Source organism: Pezoporus flaviventris, unplaced genomic scaffold (assembly GCF_033815535.1).
Source record: "Pezoporus flaviventris isolate CSIRO_AGI_PZ_B2104156 unplaced genomic scaffold, CSIRO_AGI_Pfla_v1 ptg000029l, whole genome shotgun sequence".
NCBI classification, from domain to species: Eukaryota; Metazoa; Chordata; class Aves; order Psittaciformes; family Psittacidae; genus Pezoporus; species Pezoporus flaviventris.
Window position 1 is genome coordinate 1,246,070 of NW_026892577.1, and position 27,592 is coordinate 1,273,661.

Here is a 27,592-nt window from a genome sequence, read left to right on the forward strand (position 1 = left end):
CTCTCCTGCTGCTTGAACAAAGCAGTTTGGATGTTTCCTCTCTGTGGCCCTTTCCCTCTGTTTCAAAGGAGAGGTTGACTAGGATAGCTAAAGGTATAGAATAGCTTACGTAAGAGGATGCAGTACAGAGTTTAGGTCCCGTCAGTCTGGTAGAGGTACCATCATGCATAAAATCATGAGCAGCATGGTGATAATGCAATGATTGTTGACTGCATTTCTGGACTAGAGGTAGCAATGAACTACAATTTGCAGATTGAAGGAAGTCAAAGCAGTTGTTCAGGATTATTGAATGGCAGAATGCATCATTACTAGAGTTATTTGGTTGCGGAAAGATCTGCATTGCAAAGTGTTGGAGGTCAAGAGAGCATTGGCAGGATAACACTATGTGTTTACACTGTTCTGTTAAGTCTTTGATGAGTAGATGGCTGTGAGAGATGCAATATTTGACTATCCTGTGAACATCCAGTATGACCTGCAGTGGGTGTTCCAACAGCTGAAAATGTGCTCATATTCTGTCTCAAGAAGGGTGTTTCTGGATATCCATGAAAGTTTTAAACAACATCAGAACAAATGAAATTTAAGGAAAATGTATTCTCTGTTTCCAAAACCGTTTCAAAATAGCCCATTTTATGTCTTGTTGGATATTTCTTGACAAAATATACAGACAGAAATATGTGCAGCTGTACATGGGCAGAGTGCATTTCAGCAGCAGGTGGTACTGGATTTAAGATACTGAAACATAAGATAAGTGCTTAGGGATGGTCTGTAAGATGATACCATTTGTTGAAAGATTTGTGGTCTAAGTATTCCCAAGATGATCTGGACAAGCATAAACAGTGCTACTGTGCAAGAGCTGTTATAGTACGAGATAAAAGAAAGCACAATGTTTTCAGCTGTGGAATTTTACCATCGATGGAACTACTTGTGAGATGTGGGCGAATTGAATCTGGAGCCGAAGAGAAATCCTTTTCAAAACCAGTTTTGCAAATTTGATGAAGTTTGACTGTGATAAATAGCTCTGGAGCAGTGCCCTTCAGGAGATCCCTTTTCTGGTTTGGATTTATGTTAGGTGTATACTGCAAATCAGCCATAGCAAGAGTGACAACGAATGTAAGTAATACTCTTAGAGGCAATTTTTAATATTATGCAATTGTTTTGCAATGAATAATGAAATGTGATTATTTTTCATGAAGTAAAGGTGCTCCCGTGTACATGAGGCAGAATCTGGCTGGGATCTCAGGTTCAGATGTTTTCACACTCCAGAAATAAGGAGAGAGGAGGCAAAAATAAAGTGAGGTGGATTCATAGTTGTTTATTTTAATATTGAGGTTTCTGTAAGAAAAGAAGCAAATCGAGAGTAACTACTTAGGGGTGGGAAAAGAAAAGGCAAAAGTCCTTGGAAATCATTGCATTTGATTTAACAAATTCTGCGGATTCCCTTTTTAATTCTATCAATACAGACACAGTGCCAATGCTCTTCAGTGGGAAATGCTGCAGTATGTCTATGTGCTACCACTTCCTTCCTGGAATGAGTCATGGGATGTGGGTTTAACCAGTAGTGTAAATAAAATGCCTTTACGGGAGAAATAGCTGACTTCTAGTGTGTTTGGAAGTGCTTTTAGATAGAGAGGATATTGAAGATCATCAACGGCTTGTTTAATTTTTACCTTCTAATTACCTTATGTGTCATCGCCGCAGCCTCATGTATCTTCAGGGGTGTTTATTAACAAGATTCTAAATTTGAAGGAAGGAAAACATCTAAAGGAAGTCACCTCAGAACTATTTCTTCCTCTTTCCCTCCTAAGTAGGGTATTTGGTTGCCCAAAATTAATACTGAACCTACAGTGATGGATTGGATAATCAATTCTTGCCATTACTCTTTTGCCCAGTACTAAAGAAGCTCTTTCTTGTTATAACCAAGCTAGTAATCCTGCAGTGCAGTTAATTTTATACATAGAATCATAGAATGGTTTGGGTTGGAAAGGACCTTAATATCATCCAGTTCCAACTCCCCTGCCATGGGCAGGGACACCTCACATTAGACCATGTCGCCCAAGGTTCTGTCCAGCCTGGACTTGAACACTGCCAAGGATGGAGCATTCACAGCTTCTCTGGGCCACCTGTTCCAGTGCCTCACCACCCTCAGAGTAAAGAACTTCTTCCTCATAGCTAACCTAAACTTCCCCTGTTTTGGTTTAAACCCGTAACCCCTTTTCCTATCACTACAGTCCCTAATGAAGAGTCCCTCTCCAGCATCCTTGTCGGCCCCCTTCAGACATTGGAAAGCTGCTCCGAGGTCTCCATGCAGCCTTCTCTTCCCCAGTTTCCTCAGCCTGTCTTCATACAGGAGGTGCCAGCCCCTGATCGTCCTCGTGGTCTCCTCTGGACTTGCTCCAACAGCTGCATGTCCTTCTTATATTTGGGACACCACAACTGCACACAGCCCGTTCCATTTTATGACAGAATATGATGTTATAGGAGTAATGGGGAAATTTAGGCTAGGGCAGCATGTGAAATAATCTTCACGTGTTGGACTCACAAATGTGATGCATTTCAAGATGCAGGGGCAGCGTCTTGTAGGAAAACTGTACGTGGTTGAGCAGTCTTTACTCATAGCTGTGAGTGCATCCATACAACTAGGTAAGACTAAATTGCCACCTTGTACTTGCTGTGCTTAAGCAACAGATCTGAATGATGCTTTCTTGGCTATTTCTGCCTTCTTTGCCAGTTGAGAAAATCAACAAGAAATGATGTTCTATTTTTTTCTTTTTGACTGACTGAAAAGGCTTATTTTTTCTCCCCAAGTCCATAGATTGTTTCATTTGAGTAATGGTGACTAAAAGTGTTCTTTAAGCATTACCTTCACATACCTTTCAACTGTTTCTGTTTAGATAGCGTAATGTTTCAAAGCAGTTTATTTAATAATGTCATTTCCATTCCCTGGGTTTAGAGGATTTTCTGAGGCCTGGGGGTTTAAGCTTGTGCATGGAATGGGAGGGATATTGTTTTAATTTAATAAAAAAAAATGCATTTAATTAAAAATAGCAAAAATAACCTCAAAAAGCAACAACAGTAGTTACAGGGAATGTTTTTCAAATGAGAAAATCAAAGTCGTACAGACTCATTTTGGAAAGATACGTCAGGTATGTGACAATGCTCAGCATGAAGCCTGGTTTGGGTTTGGTTGGGTTTTTTTCATGTGGACAGTTACAATTTTGTTCTTATGGAGGTAATTTTTGTATTTCTCACTTAACAATTTACAGTTGGTGGGAGATACATAGTAAAGATGTTAATTCTACTGTAAATATCATAGAATCAGAGTGGTTTGGGCCTTAAAGCTCATCCAGCTCCAACCCCTGCCACGGGCAGGGACACCTTCCACTAGAACAGCTTGCTCCAAGCCCCTGTGTCCAACCTGGCCTTGAACACTGCCAGGGATGGGGCAGCCACAGCTTCCCTGGGCACCCTGTGCCAGCGCCTCAGCACCCTCCCAGGGAAGAGCTTCTGCCTAAGAGCTCATCTCAGTCTCCCCTCTGGCAGGTTAAAGCCATTCCCCTTGGCCTGTCCCTACAGGCCCTTGTCCAAAGGCCCTCTCCAGGTTTCTTGTAGCTCCTTTAGGCACCAGAAGCCTGTGAAGATTCAAACATTAAGAGAACAAAAAGAATTGGGGATCTCTGCAAACGTTAAAGACAGGTTCTTCTGATTCTCCAAAATTGGGTATTGTTGAATAAGATTTTGTCTTCCAGAACAGCAAAGCTTGTGAATGCAACTTAAAAAATCAAGTTCTTATCACCAGATTGTAGCCACAGTGATTATCTGTGTCCCTTCCCAAACCTTGGTCAGCTTCGTTCAAGGCCACCTAGCCTTTTTTCACAGTAGATGTTGGAATAAAAATCAACTTGACATCAAGCTGATCAACTTCATTACCTATTTAAAGTATTTGACAAGAAGAACTCTTAATTGCATCAACTGCAGTGTGAATTCTTATAATGCCCATTCTAATGCTGTTCCTTCAAGACCTGTATAATTGAGATCCTTAAACTTTTTCATTCTATTTAGTGTCTTTTTCGAGCTGATAAGTATAAGGAATTTTCAGTTTAAAAATGGATGTGGTATTTCCAGCATATGGCTCTGCACATTGGGAGGGTATGGAGAAAATGAATAATGGCTCAAAGATAGAGTTTTGACTTAAGTTACAGGCTGGTGAATAATCTTATTTCAAATCAAAGGAAGATCTGATTCAAGGAGGTTATTATTGCTGAGGTGGTGATTTTTCACTGCAGCTGAAGGGAAAATAATGATGGCTGCTTAATTTCTGGGAATGCCTGCAAAGAATGTCTTTTTAATAAATCAGTGGAAAATGGTAGCATTTCACTAATCATTCATTACCTGTAAGCTTTTCCAGGAAAAACTCCATGAATTACAAAGAAAATGCTGCTATTTAAGTAACAGTAACCAAAATGCTCCATCACTAATGCAATAAAAAGAGCATCCTTCTCACTTTTAAGTGATTCCTTTTCTTCTATTAGGACTTTTGATTTGGTCTCCATTATTTGCTGGAATTGCCACCACTGGAGATGAGCTGCTTTTGGAGGTGCTGAGTTTTTTAGTGTCGGCACCAGCTGAGCAGAACTCTAGAGGATAACTTAAATACCAGCATTTCAGTCAGCAAAGCCAAAACCTTTCCAGTTCTTCTTGAATACCATAAAAATGTGTTATGTTAATTTTACATTTTCATCAAGTGCCAGGGCTGAGTTTGTATTCCTGAGGTGGTGCTGAAATTACTGAAGAAGTAAGGCTGTGATTTCAGTTTCAGTGAAGCCGTTTCTGACTCATTTGGTGTACATTAGATTAAAACTATTCCTTGTTCATAGGAAAATCTGGAAAGGTTTAGCCAGAGTGTTCTTGTGCAACTGATGCGATGACTCTCTTTTTCTCCTTGTTTTTATTTCTCTCCTTTCTAGGGTCAGTACAGGCCCTCTGACTTGTTGTGCCCAGAGACGTACATCTGGACGCCTATTGAGCAATGTCTCCCGCTGCTTGAACACTCAAAGTACTGTCGATTCAACCAGGATGGAAAAGCAGGTAAGTTTATAAATAATGCTAAGCCTATACATTGTCTGTCTTGCTTTTATAATGTATGGGTGTCATCTGATGCTGAAGCATTATGGAAATTTTCCCTGTGAAGGAGAAAAAGTATAAAATTCACAACTCCATTAAGCCTTAGCCAAAAGAGAGCTTTATCTTCTAACCTAAAATAAGCAATGCAATGTTAAGTACATCCTATTTTCCAGCCCAGGTATAGTTTAAAATAGCACCTATGCGGATAATTTGTTATTCTGTGCATGAATAATACCCATCAAATAATTGTTCCTCCCTTACATTCCAGTCGGATGAATGCATAAAGAAAGGGAATTAGAATTAATACAGGAAGGTGAAAGGCCTGGGGAAGCTTAAAGGTATCAAGTGCTTTTGTAAGAAACAGACTGGCAGATTTAGTTTAACAATCTGTCAGTGAGTTTGAAGAGCGCATTGAACAGCAGAAACACCTTAAATGTCTTGAAGTGGATGGGACATAGGTTTTTACATTCTGTACAGTAGGTACTTCGTGATTTGCCAGCATGGAATAGTGGAAAATATTACTGACCAGAACATAATACAGTAATGATACTGTAAAACAATGCAATCAAATGGAAAGAAATACATGGACTTGTAGCTGCTGACTCTGTGGGCCGAGTGCAGGCCCTGAGGGAGCTGTGTTAGAGATGCTTGGGGTGGTGCTTGGGTGGAAAGGAAAAACTGATCAACCATTTTCTATTAACTACAAATTGCTGAATATCCTTTTCCTGAGATTTTCTCCACTGAATAACAGTTGGGAAAGGTTGTGGTATTGTTCAGAGATGTCAATGATTAAGCTCAAAAGTATGTAACCCCATGGGCTGTTTCTAGCCATCAAAATACAGATTTGGCTGTCTCTGAGTGGTCTTCAACAACTGCTTCTTTTTACTTTCATGGCTATGGTTCAATACAGTTTTCATTCACTGTTGTTGGAAGGGCAGGGTGGAGGTACATTAATGGAATTTGGAGGGAGATGTCCCTTCAGCAGGTTTGTGAACTGGAAAAGCTGCTTGAGTTCCTTGCTTTTCCTTATCCTGTGTGTGCTGCTGTTTATGCTGTGACTTGGTTGCTCCACTGGAACGTTATAAGAACCACAAAAATGAGGTTCAGATACAGATACTGATTTAACACTTTTAGTAGCAGAATCAACTTAAGTGTGCAAAGAGCACAGAATGTTCTTCAGTGGTGGTTGTGCAGGTAGACATTTGAAGTGGTGGGAAATAGACTGGGGAGCATGCTTGAGTCCTCTCTGGAAACAGCATTTATCACCATGGGAAAAGCTCAGTGTGTAAGAGGTGGAAATGGGTGGCACACCATGTCTTGATCAACTAGAATAGTCATTAGGTTGGTGAGAGGATGTTGGAAGCAAATTACAAAGGTAAGAGGAAGAAGGGAAATGGTTTTGGGGGGCTGATGATGTTCAAGATACTCTTGGTATTCAGAGAGTGTAAAAATGACAACTGCTGCCTTTGAAGGCGTAAACCCTAAACAAGCAAAGGGGCATCATCATCATCTCAATTCTGTTGAATCCCTGTGGCATACCATGCACGTGGGAATGTCAGGGTCTAAAACTTTGCATCATTATCAGCACAGAGTCTCTCACTCCAGACATTACTGGAACCATGACATACGCCCTGTGGCTTAAGGAAATTAAAACACAGCTACACGTTGAAATGCATTGGGCCTGCTGTGAGCTTATCGTCATTTGAGGTTTAAGTGGCTGTTAGCTCTAAGGAAGCTATTTCTCAGCTGTAAAATCAGTTTCCTTCTTACTTCTTTACTCTCCACAATAGTCAGTAATAGGAGTTTAATGAAGCTACAGTGACTTTAAAAGAGCAACAGGAATGATCATGTGCTTTATTCCTCTTGAATCAGCTTTCTATTATACCGCCCATAATTATGTCAGTTAGGCAGATTGTGATTTATCAGGAGTGGGGCTTCCAATGTAGAAAGTGAGGGCAAGACCCAGTCAACACCTGGGGGAAATAGTGCAACTTGCATTGCTGCCTGGGGCAGTGAAACAGTCCCTAGAAATGGTCATCTTTTAGTATTGTCTGTAATGTCAGAACATTTCTGAAACATTACCTCACACCAGCTTGGTGATCGTGTTTGGTAACTTTGAACTTCTTTTCCCTCCCTTTAAAAGAGTAAAAAACACCTAACCTAATAAATGTACCAGTTGCAGGTTATAAAAATGCATCATAGAGCAGCAGTGAGTGCTGCTTCAGGAGAGAGCCATCCAAGCCTCTGCAATAGGAAAAGGATTTCTGAGTATTCATGCACATTACACTGCAGAGCTCTTTCCTATAATCAGATTTATTTTTTCTTTTCTGGAAGAAAGAACAGAAAAAGAAAAAGTGCTGAATTTATTTTAAAGTATCAGACAGTATTAATTGATATTTGCAGAGCAGTTTTGCCTGGTTTGCATTATGTGGTTGTTCCGATCTTGTGCATTTTCAAATGGTTTTTAAAGTGTATTGTTTTCCATCCCCCTCTCCTCTGACGTCTGGTACTTTTGTTAACAGTTTGAGAATGAAGAAGAGGACAGGCAAAACTAAACAGTTCTTAACTCTTTATAGCACAGGGTAAGTCTAGAAATGTGTCTAACAGTTAATAACTTAAAAAAGCAATGCCAAGAACCAGAATAACTGTATTGTTTTGGATGGCAAATCATGGGCACCTGGTGATTGAAACAGATCCAACTCTTCACTACTTCTGGCCAGTGTAATGAGATCCAACCTTACTTAGCCTCAAAACTCTGCAGTCACACAGAGCCAGCAATGAGGTCTTGTGCCAGCTAACACCCAAATGTGATAAATAAACTGCTAGTGGGCCTTTTATGTGCAGTTCCTAACATGTATTGAAAAATATCAGCTACTTCAGGAAAAAACCATGCATAGAAACACTCAAACAGCGTTGATAGAATAACAGAATGGTTTGGGTTAGAAGGGACCTCAAGATCACCCAGTTCCATTGGCAGGGATGCCTCACACTAGACCATGACACCCAAGGCTCTGTTCAACCTGGCCTAGAACACTGTCAGCGATGGAGCATTTACCATTTCTTTGGGCAACCTGTTCAGTGCCTCACCACCCTCACAGGAAAGAACTTCTTCCTGATATCTAACATAAACTTCTCTGTTTCAGTTTGAACCCATCGCCCCTTGTCCTGTCACTACAGTCCCTAATGAAGAGTCCCTCCCCAGCATCCCTATAGGCCCCGTTCAGATACTGGAAGGCTGCTATGAGGTCTCCACGCAGCCTTCTCTTCTCCAGGCTGAACAGCCCCAACTTTCTTAGCCTGTAAGGGAAAGACTTTCTTTTATATTACGTAGGAGGGAAAATGCCCCAAATAGTGAAAATGAAATGTCTTGGAGGTGCTCCAGTCCCCTGATCATCCTCGTGGCCTCCTCTGGACTTGTTCCAACAGTTCCATGTGCTTTTTATGTTGAGGACACCAGAACTGCACACAATACTCCAAGGGAGGTCTCACAAGAGCAGAGGAGAGGGGCAGGATCACCTCCTTCGACCTGCTGGTCACTCTCCTTTTAATGAGAAAGGATTATTAGAACTTTTAGATAAATAGAGAGATGAATAGATAAATAAAATAATAGATTCTTTGGATACTAATGCATTCTGAATATTGAGGTGGTGTTAAACTTCATTTAACAGACTATTAGATGGAAGCACAGATAGAGTTATATTAAAGAAAAGAAGAAGTTAATTAGAGGATTGCTCTACAGATAAATACTTGTCAGTGACTTTGACAACATACCAAAGCTGGTGAGCAAAATACAGTCACATGATGGTGTCTGCTGACATACTCCTGGGTATGGTCTGTTTGTCATATGAGTTATTTTCCTTCTCTCATAGCAGTCTTCAGGGTTTTACTTTGTTGGTGCTTTCATCTGCAGCTTTGTCCACAGAACAAATGAAGTATGAAAAGAATTACAAATAATGTACTTGGCATCCTGGCAATGCTTTTATCCTTCCACAGACCGTTTTTTCTGACAATAATCCAGTGCCGTGTCTTTTTCTAACATCTGTTGAGATTTTCAGTTTGTTTCAGCCTGAGAAAAATGCGTTCATGAGTAAAATCATTATGAAAATCTACTTTTGGGATGGTAGTTAAATCAGTGAGAAACCTCAGTTCTGTATCCCTGTCAGCGCTGGACTGTCAAGACTTTAAAGAAGCAACTTCAGATAAGGGCAGCTACAATCTCAACCTAATGTGGTGGCTTCAAAGCCTTCATAGTTTTATGGCCTTCTGACTGCATCATACATGTGGGGTGCACGTTGTGCTAGCCAGGGTGAACAGGGTGCTGTTACCCACATGAAAAAGGTAGGCTTGATCTGAATTGCCCATGCCAGTCTCAGTGGTGGAAGCAGCTTCCCATCTCCCTGTGTCCACTGCTTTGAGCAGAAGCTTCTAGTAGTGCAGATCAAAAAGGACTTTTCTTGCCTTGACTCATTTGTTTCCTGAAGTTGATATATTGGCTGAGCTGATACACATCTGTTCAACTTCCTGTATATCTAATAATAGAGTGATATCAAAATGGAATCAAATGGAATACATTAATTGAAATGAAAGTACTTAAGTGTTGAAATATACACATAACAAAGACATACGTAGTCTCCTCTGTTGGCTTTGTGTGTTCATGGAGGTGAGACACTCTTTGCTCCAAAGAGTCTAACACAAACCACGATGGATGCAAAAAGATGGTATAAAGAAAAAGAGAAGCACTTCTGGTTTGTCTGGTCAATTATAGTAATAGACTAAATTATAGTAACATAGTAATAGACTATATTATAGTAACATAGTAATAGACTAAACTCTATGAATTTTCTTATAAACAACACAGTGAAGGAGAGTTTCAAAGAGGGATCTAAGGAAGTACATTAATTACCTTTTAGAGGTTATGGATAAATCTTTTGCAGCATGAGAGGTGTAGGAGAAATGAAAAATACAGGAGACACAAAGAAGCTTCCTTTGAAGCAGTTTTGCTTCCTTGAACTTCCTTTGGCAGTTCATACAAAACTATTGATTTTAAATATAAATGGAGACCTCAGAGCAGCCTTCCAGTATCTGAAGGGGGCCTACAGGATGCTGGGGAGGGACTCTTCATTAGGGACTGTAGTGATAGGACAAGGGGTAATGGGTTAAAACTTAAACAGGGGAAGTTTAGATTGGATATAAGGAGGAAATTCTTTACTGTAAGGTTGGTGAGGCACTGGAATGTGTTGCCCAGGGAAGCTGTGATTGCTCCATCCCTGGCAGTGTTCAAGGCCAGGTTGGACAAAGCCTTGGGTGCCATGGTTTAGTGTGAGGTGTCCCTGCCCATGGCAGGGGGTTGGATGATCTTGAGGTCCTTTCCAACCCTAACTATTCTGTGATTCTGTGATTCTGTGATTCCATGATTTGGTAGCTGATCCGTGCTTTCCATGCATGGAAAGACGGGGAAGTAAATTTTGCACTATTTCATACAGAGAGAATGATGAGGACTTGACAAGAACAAAAGAAAGCTGTTGAAATAAGTAATGGTAAGATTAAAACTTGAAAGTCCATCTAGATATTTGTAGAGATGAATGAGAGGCAGATTTTTAGATCCACTACATAGAAAGAAACTAGATGTGAAAACCCAAAGAGGTCACAAAGCCAGTCATATGCCAGAAATTTGCCAGTGCCTAACAGTTCAGCAACCACTTTCCTCTCACTCTTCTTGATGCAGACCAGACATTGCATCTGTCATCTCCACATAGCAATAAAGACCTTGCCTTCTTCCAGGAGAGGCGTGGAAGTCCTTAGAAGAATTGAGGCTTTAGACTCTTTCCAGCTGGTCTGAGCCAAAATGACGATAGGCATTGAAGTCAAGCGAAGATAATTTGTCTTTTCTGTGCTTTTCAACGATCTGCCTGCAGCCCCCCAGGAACTGGTGGGGCTACATCTACACAAAAGGCAGATGGCGAAATCCAAAGTCTTCTAAATTGCCTTATGTTCACATACAAGTCTTAACCTTTGGAAACCCCCCAAAACCAAACCAACACATGCACTAAAACTGGTGCCTGAACTCTGCTTTCCAGGAGTGCCAGAGTCCTGGCCACTGCACATAGCTGTGTAGAGGTCAGAATTTAAAGTGAGAGGTCTCCTTTCAGTCTTGCAAGAATCACTCTGTAAAATAAACCCCATTCAACCTTACGAATAGAGTTGATACTAAATCACTGTTTGAACTGAAGAAAATTAAGATTTACACTCTTCTTCTGTAGTGGTATTATAACTTTTATTACAAGATTTTATCATTTATTTCAAGCTTCTGGAAATACAAGCTGAAAAAAAAACCTTTATTTCCCCGTTAGAAACAGATCTTTCTGAGCTATTACAGAACTAATTCCATTTTCTTTGCTGCATACAAAATGACAATTTCCACAGCTCTGCAGCATTGTTATTCTGCACATAAGAAGCTAGAGCAGCAAAACCAAGCAACATGCCCAGTGTTTAATAACTTCCGAATCCTTTTACTAGTGACTTGATTATGTATCTTAATGCTTCTTGCACGAAACTGAGGGCTGTTAGTTCTAGTAAATAGAATTCTTACCTAGAAATCTGCAGGTTTGGGCAGTTCATACAAAACTATTGATTTTAAATATGTATTTGTGTGGATAGTGCTTTCACCAGAAAGCAACTGTTTCAATAATGCTGATTTCTAGTGCTGTGTTTTACAAAACCTGTAACTTTATGCGCAGTTTAAATACTATTCTTTGCTAATGAAAAGGGCATATTTCAAACATGTTTTACATTTATTGTGTTTGTGAAGGCAAATATTTGGTTGATTTTTTTTTTTGTTCCCCATCATGTCCAGTGGCTGTTTAATTTTAAGATATATTAAAAGAATATAGAATATTAACATGATCCTGGTCTTGCTTCTCCTCCTTCTGTGAATGGAAAAGCCATGATCACATATTTATATCCACAAAGCGAACTGCGGTTGCCATTTGGTCACGTCTCATAGTGTAGATCCTTGGCAAAGTGATGGGTACGTGTAGGGGTGCAGCTTCAAATCTACTCGGATGGATTAATGCGAAAGACAGTATCCATTAACGTTTATAAGGGTAGTTGTGATGCGGATTAATGTTTATAAGGAGAAATGCAATGAAGTTCTTGAGACGATGAAAATGTGGTCACAAAACCTTCACAGATGGAAAACATTAAACAAACTGTTTAGAGCTGTGCAATCATCTGATTAGGGAGAAATTGCTGGTGTGCTCTAACCAACTGCTGTTTATAATTCTTTAAAGATACAGTGTTGTGTACTTTGGCAAGGTAGGAAACAGTTTAAGTTTTGGTAAATCATGACCTAAATTCTTCTAAAGAGCTAACTTTCCACTGTCTTATCAGAGGTATTGCTAATAAATGTGAATTCTGTAACCAAGAAAAAGAGAGATTTATCAGTTCTTTCTAGCAGCTCCTTTCGAAGAGACACATCTTACAAGTTTGTATCTGTTTCTAATTAGGTTTATAAACACTTAGAATCATCAGAATGCAGATTTCTAAATCCAGTGTGATCCTTGAGCATACAAGATATTTAAACAACGAAGATAGTGCCAAGAAGGTATAGCCAGATGCAATTTTCCCTTTCCTTTTTAGTATGTTTGGCTTAAATTGAAAGGACTGTCATGGGGTTTTAGCCTCATACACGAAAATACGCTCAACTATTCCACTGCTTCTGTAACAGAAAGGTAGTGCTGTTAACTCAATCGGTGGCTCTTAAAAACTGGCACTGCATAAATTGGTGTGTGGGGGTTAGAAATGACACTGAACCATGAGCTCTGCAACGGAGTCTCCCAAAGCAGTCAGTTGCAAGGACAGAAAGGTCTTTAAAATGTGATTTGAAGTATGGTCATAATATGAACTTCATTTTGCATTGTTCTAGCAAATCTCAAACTTTGCTAAATATTTCTGATTTACAGGTTTGTATTTATTGATCTTCTAAAGAGATCTGCTTCTGACATACATGTGGCAGAGTAAACCAGTGCCTCTCGAGAAACACCATTGTCTGACTTGGAATTACAGAATCACAGAATGGTTTGGGTTGAAGGGACCTTAAAGCTCATTGAGTTCCAACCCCTGCCACGGGCAGGGACACCTTCCACTAGAGCAGCTTGCTCCAAGCCCCTGTGTCCAACCTGGCCTTGAACACTGCCAGGGATGGGGCAGCCACAGCTTCTCTGGGCACCCTGTGCCAGTATCTCTGGATTTGCTTCTAGTGGAGTTCATGAAACAATTGGCTTGGACTGCAGAATTCCCAAAAGTGTGTTTTAATCCCAAATGACTGTTATAAAAATTGTGTAATGAACAGATGTATTTTGAAATTACTTATTTTATTTGTGGACTTTGCTTGGAAAATAAGATACCCTGACATACTTCTCACATTGAAGCGATGGTTGTGTGCTGTGCTGAAGATACTTCTTCACCATTTGAATCAATATTCAATACTTATATTGAATATTGCCTCTCTAGAAGAATAATTATGCTCTTCTTGGTGGCTGGACCAGAAGTGAACTCATTGGTTGGTGAAGATTAGGGGAATGCGGGGAAGGTCAAGGACTGCCAAATCTTGTAGGACTCGTTTTCCATACGCAGAAGGTGTTAGAAACACGAGAGCAGAACTGAAAAATGAAATAATATGGGATAAGCAGGGAGATCATGCAGATTTGGGCCATGCCGAGGATAACCAGCATATGGGCTTCATTTCAGAACGCGATAAAAGCTAAAAGCTGTAATTAGCTGCAGATACAGAGCAGCTGTGGAAGCGATACCACAGGCATGTGCCTTGCTCAGCCACACGCCACCAGCCAGCAGGGCAAACTTGTTCCAGGGTCAGACCTTTTGTAACGGCCCTGGGTACCTCAGAACATGTTTACTGTCTGTCCTGGTGACATCATCCCGACTTCTCACATGGGACATAATTGCTTCCATGTTTTAATTAATTTAGCCAGCAAATTGATTGCTGTAATCTGATTTATTTAGTCGATAAGCTACTGCCAATTGCTTCAGTTTTTTGCCTGTCTGATGTGGAAACATTTGCAATTGGAAATCTCAGCTTGACTCTTGTATTTTTGTTTCTTCCTCCTCATTTATCAATCTTTACGATGATTTTCCCTTCTTTTGGGAAGATCCTTTTCCTGCTTTCTGCCATTTTCACTTCTACACAGTTTAAATGGTATTTAACTCATTTAGTCTTTCATATTTTTTTCCTTTTCCATCCCTTTTTTTGGAGCTGCAACTCCTTAAAGCATAACCCTCATAGTTTTGTATTATCTTTTATCCCATTGGTTGTAGTGGCATTGTAAGCTGGGGGCTCATTATTGTGTTTTGCTGTTAGTTTGAAGTGTCGTTAAAACCTGGGATTAAAAGTCTCTGGAAGTCTGGTTGAAAATGGAGTTCTAGGAAGCTTTCTTGTGAAAGCCTGAAGTCATCTTTAGCTGCCCTTCACTGTCAGCTGGCTCAGGGTCAGTCCCTCGGGTTTTTCCTTCAGAAAAAGACATAAAACAGCTAAAATTTTTTATTGTTGCATAAGTGTAATGAAAATCAGTATCTGAAAATATGTTTATAAAATAGAATCAAAAAAACTTATCCAGAATTGATGAAATTCTGTTGATTTTGATGAATTTTTCTAGCTCATCCATGGAGAATGTCTTTAATTCCCTGGAATCAAGGTTATAATCCAGAGGGTGAGGGCAACTATTAAAGTTGCAAAGTGCTTTTTCTTCATTTGTGCTGTGCAAAATGACTTCCAAAATATATGAAATGAGGCAATAACTTTGTTTCTGCAATTTTAGCTGCTGTAGAGACTAAAGCACTTTTACATGTCATCAATGGCAGCTTTGGAATCGTTGGAAGTTGCAGAAATTCACATTTTTGGAAGGAGGTCAGTACATCTCCCTAGTCACCATTTGTGTCACCAAAGCTTAGAGTGACTCTTCGTGTCATTTGATAGATGGAAAATCACTGATTTTAGTGAAGTGCAGGATTTGGCTCCTTGGGTAAATCTTATTGAATGACAAAGTGTTAATAGTTGACATTAGTTAATTTTTATTATTTTATTATAACTATTATTATTCACAGTAGTTAATAGTTGACATGAAAATGCAGCTTATGTAGTGCTTCTCCTTTTTTCCACATGCAAAATATGCTCAGGAAATAGATGGAATAAGTTGTTCTGTTTCAGGTGTCAGTGCACGTAACCAGTTTTCAAGTTCTACTAGAGTTAGGAATGAGATAAGCATTCTGCTTTTATCTAGAAAAATATTTACTCATGTTTTTCATAAGAAATGAATGAAATATTTCATTCATCCCTACTGGAAGTGTTTGCGTGGCACTTGCTTTCCCTCCCTCATCTTTTCTGTTTCAAAATACATCCTTAATTTAGTATTCTCAACATTTAATTCATGGATTTAATGGCGTGTTTAATGTGTCTCTCCCAACAGTAACTGAGTCACTTCTGGTGATGTTCTTGGGACAAGTAAATTCTCTGGAAAGACACGTGTACAGTTTTAATTCCCTGATAGTGATTGGTGTTCCTTTTTTTGTGCTGTTTCCAACTGCTTGTTGGATTTTGACCGTGATTTTTTCTGTCTCTAAAGAGAAATGAGCAGCTCAAAATACTGAACATTCCTGTGTTATTCTGAATACCCTGGATACTTTGAGAAGCAGAAAAACTCGGCGAACAAAGGTTCTGAGAACCACAGGGGAGATGCATCTGATGCAGAATAAAGCTTGGTCTGGCTCATCAGTGCTGACCCAGAGAAAATAAACCTTCCCAGAACGCAGGAATCCGAATTAGGCATTCGAAGTGCCTGCAGAGTCCAGCAAAAATGAATTGGGGCAAGAATAAGCTTGTAAAATTTTGACCAAGCAAATCTGGATCTGCAGAACCCCCTTGTGCAGTCTGCTGATGGGCTGGGTGCTGCAGTCACCCCCAGTTTAGGGAGACAGGCTGCAGGACAGCACTGGACTAGTGTCTTGCAAACATTAAAACTGAGCTGTACCTGCTGCAGTTCTGCTTCTGGTCCTTACATGCATGGAATTATAGAACAGTTTGTGTTGGAAGGGACCCTAAAACTCATCCACTTCAACCCCTGCCACGGGCAGGGACGCCTTCCACTAGAGCAGCTTGCTCCAAGCCCCTGTGTCCAACCTGGCCTTGAACACTGCCAGGGATGGGGCAGCCACAGCTTCTCTGGGCACCCTGTGCCAGCGCCTCAGCACCCTCACAGGGAAGAGCTTCTGCCTAAGAGCTCATCTCAGTCTCCCCTCTGGCAGGTTAAAGCCATTCCCCTTGGCCTGTCCCTACAGGCCCTTGTCCCAAGCCCCTCTCCAGGTTTTCTGCAGCCCCTTCAGGCACTGGAGCTGCTCTCAGGTCTCCCCTTGAGGAGCCTTCTCTTCTCCAGGTTGAACCAGCCCAGCTCTCTCAGCCTGGCTCCACAGCAGAGTTACTGAAGCCCTTGCACCATCTCCGTGATCTCCCCTGGACTTGCCCCGACAGCTCCACGATCCTCTTGTGTTGAGGTCCGCAGAGCTGCATGGTGCATTTAAACTAAAGGCGTATTTCAAAGTTGACTAGATGAGCAAAAAGCCCATTTAAAACAAGAAAAACAAACAAAACACCCAAGCCCAAAAGCCTCCTGAGTATGCAGTTAATATTCTTCATTGGCAGTTCACATGCTCATTTCTCGTGTCTGAAATAATCAAGAATAATGACAGAGATACAACTTCAAAAGAACTGACTAGTTCATTTTGTCTTCTGGAAGAGCATCTAAAAGTGAAATAGTTATCTTTGTCACCCTGCCATCCACTGCATTAGATTCCTTGGGTTTTGTATTAGTGTCTTGGCTTGGAAGCACCAGATACTGTTTTTCAGATGGGAAGTTGTTCATTCTCATTTAAGTGACATTTTCCCCAGGTACTACTTGCCTTTTTTCATAGTGCATCCCTGAAAAGCAAGTCTTGGAGAAATATCAGTATCATTTAAGTCCAGCCCTTCAGTAGCTGTTTCTCAGTCACCATATTTCATGATAATAAATTGAGGTAGGCTGGAATAAGTGCATTGTATGGGAGCTCCTCATAAATACATTGGGAATTTTATACTTATTGTTTTTATGTGCATCCTTTCATATGTGTCCAAACGTGGATTTTTAGTCAAGTGTGGGTTAGGCAATGTAGTCCAAGGGCTGTATTTGCAGGTAAGCCAGAAGCTATTGCTGGTTGCTGTGAATTCCAGCTGAAACTGAGAACTGCTCTGAATTGCTGTATTCACAGGAAATGTTTTCCATTGGCCCCTATTCATGTTTACTACTAGAATAATAAGAGTCAAAACACAATGAGTTATTGTTTCCGTGTGGCACAGCAGGGCTGGTGGCTTTTGAATGCGTTTCGTCAAGTGATTAGTCTGCTCGCTTCTCAAGATTGAATTGCAAATCATAAACCAGTTGTATGATTTCAGGCGCAAAGCCCAAAAGTTTTGTTCAGAAAGCATCTTTAGGATTTAGCCTTGCTGCTGCTTCCTGTCTTAACCCGTTTAAAAGTTCCCTGTAAGTTATACTTGTAAAACTCTTAATTCTTCTGTCTTCATCTTTTAAGGATCATTGATAATATTATGATGAAGTGCATTTTCCCCCTCTGAAACATTCTTTTTTTAAACAGTGATTGCAGAAGTTCCTGTTTTTTTCTTGTTAGAGGACTTGCAAATAATTGGCTGATTGAGAATATCCTGAGTGTTTTACTGTACTCCCTTTGTGACTTGTGCTGTCTGGATTTCATTAAGAATCCTTTTCATTGAATTTTGTTATTGTAGTTTATGCTTCATTTTAACTGTAGTCTTATTTTGATTTGAGTTAGCATTTATACCCCAAAGCATACTGGTCTTTAATAGTTCTTAATGTATGAGTCTAGTAATACAGAAGCAGTACGAGAAGAAACGCATTTCAAGTCACTGTCGTATATAAATACTACTATGAATGGATATTGCTTATCTCGTCAGTGGGTGTTGTCATTTAGGTTTTGAGGATGATTTCCTCCTATGCTTTGCTGTTGAGCACAAAGAAATAATGCTTCAAATTGAGTGAGAAACGAGCTTGAATTCAGAGGTCAAATCCGTTAGACTTGTGACTGAGGTGGAAATCTTCTATTTCCAGTCATTAATATCGCCTGTAGTTCAGTCATAAAATTGGAGAAGTCCATTTGTTTCTTCCCTTTAAAGGTTTTGGTTTAAAATCATTGCTCATTGACTGTGACAGGGTCATGTAAACCAGCTGGAGCTTTCTTTCAAAAAGCATTCCACAAGGCTGTAGTGTTTCTCAAATCAGTTGACATGGCCACGGTGTAACCAGCAAAGGATGGGTGCCTCTTTTGATCATTTTCACACCTAGTTTGAAAGCTTTGGGTTATCAGGAAACTTTTAACTCCTTGTAAATTGAATGTTAAACCTGTTAGTCTTCTTTGGTTTGGAAAATGTGAACACTGTGTTCATCTTTAAATCCGTGCAGGTCCAACACCTTCAAAATTGCAAATGAAAAACCAGGAACAACTTGAAACAAACCCAAAATCCAACGTACCCTTTTGGGCTGTCGGTCTGTAAATGCAGCCAATGTCAAGTGTTAATCTCTGTATTTTTTCCTGTAGATTTAATGCTTAGAGATAACAGTAGCTTTTCTGAGATTCCATTTTTAAGCAAAATGGAAGCTAATTTATAATGTGAGTTATTTAGGTGGGTGTTTCCTTCAAAGACTGCTTTCAGAGTGAAGCACGGGTTTCAGTTAATGGCACAGGTTTAAATACTTTAGATTTTGAACTAGGAGTGGTTCTTTGCCTGTTTCCTTTCTTTCTTCCCCTGTTTCATCCTGCTATGGATGTTCCCTGTGTAGCGTCGGAGGAGAAGCACAAAGTGAAGATGGCCAAATGCTTTCTTTGTTCCGCGGGGTTGAAGTAGCATTTAAGGAAACTGAAACTTATAATCAGAAACAGCGTTATTTCAGGGGTTAGCAGGAGCACCACGTTTCGTTTTTGAATTAGAAATACCAGACCTCAGTAAGGCTTCTTGCTAATTCTGAACCCATTCTGCACAGAAAATGTAAGAAACATTTCCTGTGACTAGTGTGGGGCTGGAGGAAATTGGCAGTTTTCCTTTTTCCTATTTAAAAAATGAGAAAGTCAATAAATTTGTCACTTATTTTTTTATCATTTCTTCACTTATTTTCCTGTAAGTGGAAAAACGCACTTTACAAAAGATGTCAGCTTGATTGCAGCTCTAGATTATACCCCTGACAAATCTGTCACGTTTGTGAAGAGTATATTAAAGGGGATGAATGAAGAGGTACCATTGACCCGGCACCCATCACGCACGGCTCTGAAGAAGAGTGGTACAGAACACTGCCGCTGCAGGTTGTCCTTTGATCAAAACCAGCTTGACCCAAATCAGCCACCACCAAAAAGCTTGGTTTAGTAACAGTTGGCTACAAAAACCTTTGAGCTATCGCACACCTTTTTCAATGTGACCTTGGCTCCAAGCCTGTGTAGAGTTGCGGAGCTCACTCTGCTCTCTGAGTTTCACTTGCATGGCTTTGCACATGCTTACCCGGCTTTCTGAACAGATGTCGCTGGTTTTCACTTCAGCTTATATTGGGTAGTGATCATAAAGATTAATGTGCTTGGAGAGTAAAAAATATTTGGCTGTCTGCTTCCCAAAATAATTTCATAGATACTAATCAATTCCTAGGCTGTAATCAAAAAATTCAGGTCATGCAAGTTTGAATTTCTGCATAAATCACACCGATGCCCATTTTGCTCTTACTCCAGACAAAAATGGTCGTGATTTCTCCTCCTTTATGCTGGTATTTCGAAAGGAATGCATATCAGCGTTTGAAAATCATGTTTTGGTTTCGGGAGGGAGCTTGCAGGTTTGGGGGAAGTCAGTGGGGTGTGCAGAGAAGTAAAACCGGAGCTGTACAGGAGCATGTCAGACTTCCTGCTCTTCACATTCCCCCTTGTCCCTGGAGTACAAAAGCATTTCTGGGGCTGATTGCTGGATGAGGCTGCCTTTGAAGACCGCTGTTGTTACTTTTAGCTTATTGCTTGGTGTCGCTCAGCAATGTGTGCTCTTGCAAAGGTGCGTGCGTGGAGCTGGTCCAAATAAGCGAGCCTGTATCTGCCTGACAGCACAGCATCACGTAGAGGGGCTTTAGATCGCTTCTATTTCTTACTTTGTTTTTTACCCGTACTTAGTAATGTATCTATATGCTTTGCTGTTTCAGAAAAGAAATCCTTCATGTAGAATTGCATTAAATAGTGATATGAGGAGAGGGAACAAAGGATTTTAACACCTCTTTGCAAGTTTTTTATGGGATCAGGGTGGCAAGGTTGAATTACATATGAAATCTCTCTTATATTAAAATTTCAATAGCTCACTGCTATATAAGCAATTTTCTGGTTTAGGAGCATAGGGGAGAAGAGAATGAGGTGACAGTTAATTTATTCAACAAGAATTCAGCTGTATTGTTAGCTTTGAGACTACCGGGATGATATGGCTCTGAAGACAGACAGTTGGCATCTGCGGTTGCTCAGTTTCCTAAAATGTATCTACCATCCAAACTGCATTGTTAGATGTACCTGAATTAAAGGGTAAAACATTTTATGTTTTCTATGTCAAGTGACAGTGACAGTGTCTCTTCGGAAGGCTACAGTTAATCAACAGCTCCATGAGAGGATAATCTGCACAAAAGGCAAAGTCCCGCATCCAACAGTTATGAACTTGGAAAAGGAATTTTGTCTTCAAACCTGTGATGTTAGATTAGATACAAGGAAGGAGCTCTTCTGTGTGAGGGTGCTGAGGCACTGGCACAGGGTGCCCAGAGAAGCTGTGGCTGCCCCATCCCTGGCAGTGTTCAAGGCCAGGTTGGACACAGGGGCTTGGAGCAAGCTGCTCTAGTGGAAGGTGTCCCTGCCTGTGGCAGGGGTTTGGAACTGGGTGAGCTCTTAAGGTCCCTTCAACCCAAACCAGTCTGGGTTTCTAGGATTGTATCTTTGAGAGTTGTATCAATGCACCAGCTGTTCGTGAGGTGAAGCACAGGCTAGTGGGAGACTCGGGGGGTATAAAATGAGAAAGTGTGAGAAGGTAAAAATAAGGCCGTTTTGGGTTTTTGATGGTAACAACACTGTATCCAGTAATGATTAAAGCCACCCTTTTATTTCACAATTGTTCCACCACCTGATGAGTCTGGGTCTTTCCAGAAATGGAAATCACTAACTGGAATTTACTTATTAAAAGCATGGAAATAACTCTTTTTGATAGAACTGTTTTTCTTGTTTTGAACAAGTAATTCTGTTTAATATGGCATATGATCTTATTTTGAATTGGGATTCCTCCTGTATCCCAGCATCAGTCATGCAGAGAAGGCCTGTTAGAATTCAGTTGGCATCTTGTTAAATATAAAGCAAATTTTATCCCGTGCCAATCAGCAGGAGCAGATATTTGAAGTTTTAATTTTGGGAGGGTAATTTCTATCTTTAAACAATGCTGAAGCCCAGTCTGCTTTTATTTCCCGTTAAATTCTCTTAAATCTATTCTGTTCAGATTTAAATCACGAGTAAAGGGAATACATTCCTGAATTCGTACAGTGTTGCCTCCAGAGCAGTAGCAATTGAAAGGTGGCTGAATTTTAACTCATGGGTGTGTTGTTATGGTGACACAAGTTCCTATTTGCCTGCTCTAAAAGCTTAACGAGGTACCTGAGATTATTCTACTGACACTTTACATTGCAGTGAAAGGTTTCTTTTTCAGATGGAGTTTAAATTGTGTATATTTAAGTACTTTTACAGAAGGTTATTTTTATCATTAAAGTTTTTATTTTGGGGGGAGTCAATGGAAAAATGTCTTCGTAGACACTTGGACTGTTATTCAAAGCTTATTTGCAGAATCTGGAATCAACCTTAATGTGTAAACCAAATCTAAACATAGTCCATCAAATGTAAGTTTGTGAGACCAAGCATATCTGGCTTTCAACATTTCCTGATGACAAACTCATTGCTAAGTCTTTTATATATGTAGTTTATACACAGAACTTACTGTGGTAAGCTTAAAACATGTCTGAAGTATTTGTGTTATAGTGATTTTTTCACTATACTCTGGGAGAGCCTTCTCCTTCCTGCCTGAGGGTTGTGTTATAAACCTGTGCCACAAACCTGGCCAGGAGAGGACTGATCTACAGCACGGTTTGGCAAGCCTTACTTCTCCCCAAAAAACACTTGGCTACGGTGCTTAAACAAATTTGATGGAACCCTGGGTCAAAGCAACAGTTTCATATGGCTGTAGAGCTAGCATGGGCCTTGAGTGCAAGGAGGGCAATTCGCTGACTGCACTGGATGTCATGAGTAAAAGTAGAGTAAGAGTATAAATGCTGAGCAACAACAGAGTTCAGTTGAGCCAGTAAGGCTATAGTGAAACTAAAGTTACAGGAGCTTTAGTTACTTTAAGAAGTTGAATCTGATGCCAGGAACATTACAAGCCAAAGGATGAACTCATCCAGAGTGTCAAGCTTCAGTACTATTAGAAAGCAATGAGTATCAAACAGTGAGTAGTGAGCAGCTTTGAAAGTGCTTTTGGCATGAGACCATGAAGGCTGGGCTTAGCATAAATCCATTTCAGGACACAATCTTACATTCAGCCTAGAGGTGCAGTAAATATAACCATTCCAATTTAAGAAGTTAAAATAACTTTACACTTGTGTCACCTCCAGAAGCTAAACTGCAAATTTTCCCTTGGTGAACTTTCAGAGAGGAGGAGGTTCTAATAGCAGTGGCAGGAGGGCTGGTAGTAAAACCAACCTATTGGGATATCAGAAAGGTGTTGGCCACACATCAAAAACCTAATGGATTTCAAAGAGGGAAGGAAAGCCATAAAGTGTTTTTGACTTGGTGTTTATCTAAAGCAATTGCCAACAATAATTAGGGGAGAATGCAAGCTTAGCAAGTACTGTTCAGATTTTCTTCCTTCAAACCACGTTTTCTGAGTTAAGTCTTAAGAAATACATGTTGCTTTCATGTTAGGAATCAAAACACAGATAAAAGTAATGAAGTCATTCTAAACTTTGCAAAGCAGGCTTCGTTAACTTGCACATACTAAATTCAAGCAATCAGCAGGAAAATGTTGATAAGCCATTTCTGTGGATGAATAGGGGCAGGTTCTTAAGAATGTCCTGGAAAGAAATGAGTTTCATGACCTCTTTTGTCTTCATTAAAGCCTAAAGAAGGCCCAAAAGGGAGTATTAAGCTTTTCCATAGTTCAGGCTACTTTTGAGTAGAGATTTGTCTTACAGAATTCTTCAGCTTCTTACAGACAAGTTATTTAGCTTACCTGTGGCAAGTCTAGTGAGCAGGTATGTAAAACAAAAAGAAGAGAGAACTTGGTGACCGCTCTGCTTCCCAGAGCTCATGTCACATCCTTTGCACTTTGGATAATTGCCATTTGTGAAACGTGCTCAGAAAGTTCTGCCTCTATTTATTCTCTTACAACTAAAACCTATCTTTGCCCATGAAGCAGCTATTTGAGTTACCTGTTTTTCCGTGGCAGTTGGTTTGATTTTGAGTCAGCCGATGACCAGCGGGAGGCTTCAGTGTCTGTGTTGTAAGCAAGGAACAGCGTAGAGTGGCTACTGAGATCCTGTTCAAGGATCCTTAAATGTTCTAACCTAAAAGCAGAAAGTATATGAACATAACCAGTATTTTAATTTGAGGGAAACTGATGCAGTACTTAAAGCTAAACACTTATACTTACCTGTACTGGCTCTTCAGTCGGAAGAATGTCCTTATGGCTGTGCTGGTTTGGGCTGGGGTAGAGTTAATTTACTTCACAGTAGCTAGTAGGAGGCTATGGTTGCATTTGGGTTGGAAGCAGTGTTGATCACACAGGGATGTTTTGTTATCACTGAGCAGTGCTTATGCAGAGTCAAGGACTTTGCTCCTCAACCCACCCCACCAGTGAGGAGGCACAAGAAGTTGGGGGGACATAGCCAGGACAGCTGACCCCAACTGACCAAAGGAATATTGCAGATAATACGGAGTCATGCTCAGTATATAAAGCTGGGAGAAGAAGGAGGAAAGGGAGGACGTTGGGAGTGATGGTGTTTGTAGGCAAGATGGAGCCCTGCTGTTCTGGTTATTGCTGAAGGAGATTGAATGGGAAATGATGAATGGATTTCTTGTTTTGCTTGTGTGCACAGCTTTTGCTCTACCTATTAAACTGTCTTTATCTCAACCCACGAGTTTTCTTGCTTTCACCCTTCCAGTTCTGTCTCTCATTCCTCCAGGAGGGAAGGAGTAAGGAGCTGCATGGGGCTGAGCTGCTCATTGGGGTTAAACCACAACAATGCCAAAATAAGATTGGGTCTTTGTATCGTTTATGTCCCTAAATGCTGATATTCTAGTAAGCATCTCTTCTCTGTTACTGTTTGAATTTGTATGGTTCCATTCTCAAACTTGTATTTCAGACTGTATTCAAGTTGACTCTCACATTGCCAGCTTTTTAAACCTGAAGTTCAGGAAAGTCTAAAGGGTTTTTTACCAGTATTCTGTAATGATTGTGTTAAATTTCCCTGCAATGGCCTCAGGTGTGTGGCATGTTCTCTTGCTTTCCTTAAAGAGTTTTCTAGCACTTTAGAGCCAGTTCTTCTGACACGCAGCAGCAATATAACATTATTATTCAGTGTTAGTAGCATCGACTGGGTTCATAAAAACAAGGAAGTTTTAACTTGCTCAACGATGCTCTTATGTGTATGATTCTGGTTAAATTAAGTCACAAAGGGTCTGTAGATGAGGTTAATGAGATTCAACTGCGGTGTGTGTATATCTTTTGAAAGCTTGAGGAATTATGTTGTGTTCATCCAGCTAGTCCTTGCACTAACTCTGTTGGGGGTCAGACTTGAAGTAAAGGCATGTGCTTAACTTCATTCTACTACAGGAGGACAGAAACCTGTATAAGTGATGCAAAAAAGATGGGGTAGGAAGGCCTGGGAGTTTTACATGGGAAGGTAATTTATTGCCTGATGCTTACCTAAAGACAACAGCATGGAGGCTCCTTGCTGGACTTAATACACTTTTCACAACTGGGGCGAGGGAGCACTCTGTGCTGGTAGATATTGGAGGAGGTTTTAGTCATTAAGTGCAATAGGCAACAACGGTGAGTTGCTTCTGGTCGGTTGTGTTTGAAAGCATTTTCACAGATAAAGTTTCACTTCTGTCAGTGGGCTCCAGGGGGCATTAATGTGAATTTTAAAATTAATAAAATTTAAATAAATAAAATGTAAATATATATAAATAAAATAAATACATATAATATTTTTATATATATAAATAAAAATAGAATAAATGTGAATGTGAATTTTAAAATATGGCAGTGGAGGCATGCTCCGAAATATCACCATTAGAAATGTGTGATGCATGATTTATCTTTTCACGCAACACAAATACAGTTACTTTGCAAGCTAGGTTCTGCTTCCAACCATGATTCAAGAAGACTGCTCTGCAGAGCAGCCCTGCTTTCATCTGCTGTTCATCTGCAGATTAGTTTTATTGCTTCATACAGCTTTCATTATGCCTGTTGTAGTTGCATGCATTAAGATCAGAGGGACTATCTACATAACTAATTTTTATGTTCTCTGCTTCTCTTCACAGTTGATGAAGGTCGGATCAAGGAACTGGGCAGGGTGAGAGTGCTCCACAAGAGAACCGTCATGCCTTACAGTGTGTATAAGAAAAGACGGAAGGGACCAAGTGATGAAGCCAGTGTCCAGCAATATGCAAGTCTGGTTGGACAGACCTGTTCAGAAAGAATGTTGTTGTTTAGAAGTTGAGGAATGGTGAAAAGGCATTTTGACGGCGCCTCATTTTATTGCACTGCCACTGGGTGATATGTACTATAGTTGTGTGTTGGTATGCCTCCTCAAATAGCAGTATGAACTACAGGTATATATCTAGGCTTGTGTGAATACATGGTACTGTGTTTTAAGGCCAATTCCAATAAAATTTGCAGTACAGCAAGGCTTTAGCAATATAAGGTTAGAAAAACATGCTTGCAATATATTTTAATGAAGTAGCTCTTGCCTTTCTATGCATTTTGAATAATTCTGAGTGTCTAAGCAAAATGAAAAACAGGTGTCTTTTTTTTTTTTTGTAGAGACAAAGGTTGACTAAATCTACATTAACAATAATTAAAATTACAACTGGTTTCAAATAGCACCTTGGATATCTGTCATTAAAAATTGCCATGAAATTCATGCTCACATTCGTATGCTCCTAGACTCTTGCAAAGAGAACTGGAACGTGCTGTGACTTTCTAACGTGAAATCTGGCATGGTTTGGTTTTTATTTCAATAGTATATTTAAAAACAGGAAGAAATTATTTTCACTGCACCTTCTTCATTTGTTTGAAGCAGTAGGTTAGTGCCTGAGGTCCTGGTGAATGTAGGAGTTCACAGTGGATTCTTAGTGGCAGGGGATGCAGTGCTTTGGAAAACTTTCCCCTTTAGAGATGAAACAGAATAGTTGCACTATAAATATACCAAAGATACGCAGCCAAGAGGCACAGTGGGTTTTTGGTATAAGCCTTATCCTTTGTCTAAAAAGAGTGGATATTTTAGTATCAAAATTTCCACTAATGTGAAATAGAGCTTGGAAGGTTTATCCTGCAGCTCTTTGGTGCACATTTCAGAACTATGCTAAAAACGCCAGACATGAGGTACCACTGCTGGGGTTTGTTGCAATTGTTTTTTCTTCTGAATTGCATGGGAAGGCTTAAATATCATATTCCTGCATTTTTTACTGTTTTGTTCATGGTGCAGCAGCTCACAGGTTAACATCTTGTATGTTAACGTCTTAATACCATTGTATTAAATACTTCTGTTGGAAACACAGGAAGTTGTGATGCTTTGTGAAAGCACTTTATTAACTCATACCTGAATGTTGTCATTAGTAGTCTGCGTGCCTATCAAGTCATAAAAGTTATAGGTATTTGAGTATAATTCAGTAATGTATAACAACATTGTAACAATCCCAATGCATTTGTGTTTCTTCATGGATAACAGAAGCTAGTATTTGCCTTGAATCAACTTGAAGTTTCCTGTTAACTCCAGAAAAAAGATTCCTGTTCAAGAATACATGTGTAGATGGTTTACACCAGAAAGGAACCAAATTCCACTTTACCCTCTGAAGCTTACATCTATCATTCATGGGTTTGATTTAATTTTAAACACTTGGCCAATATTATTAATCATTGATTTGTATGTGAAACAGGGGATTCAAGTGCATCGCAGATTTAACTTATTTTCCATATCTTTTTGATCATTCTAATAGCATTGATAACAGAGTACAGCTTCAGCAGTGATTTCAGAAAGTCATTGTGTTTTATTAATTGGGATGTAGTGTATTGATC

General features: G+C 40.0%; 1 protein-coding gene across 5 annotated transcripts in view; it reads left to right on the forward strand.

Annotated features, from left to right (window-relative positions):
* ATE1 (arginyltransferase 1) overlaps nucleotides 1-27,078 on the forward strand; it is an 85,233-nt gene extending 58,155 nt beyond the window's left edge. For all 5 annotated transcript variants that reach the window (XM_061458600.1, XM_061458602.1, XM_061458599.1 and 2 more), the window contains 2 exons: nucleotides 4,965-5,085; nucleotides 25,837-27,078. In XM_061458600.1, coding sequence (XP_061314584.1) covers nucleotides 4,965-5,085; nucleotides 25,837-26,015 — 300 coding nt within the window. In that variant the 3' untranslated portion in view covers nucleotides 26,016-27,078. The remainder of the gene's footprint in view (nucleotides 1-4,964; nucleotides 5,086-25,836) is intronic.
* The last annotated feature ends 514 nt before the right edge of the window (nucleotides 27,079-27,592 follow it).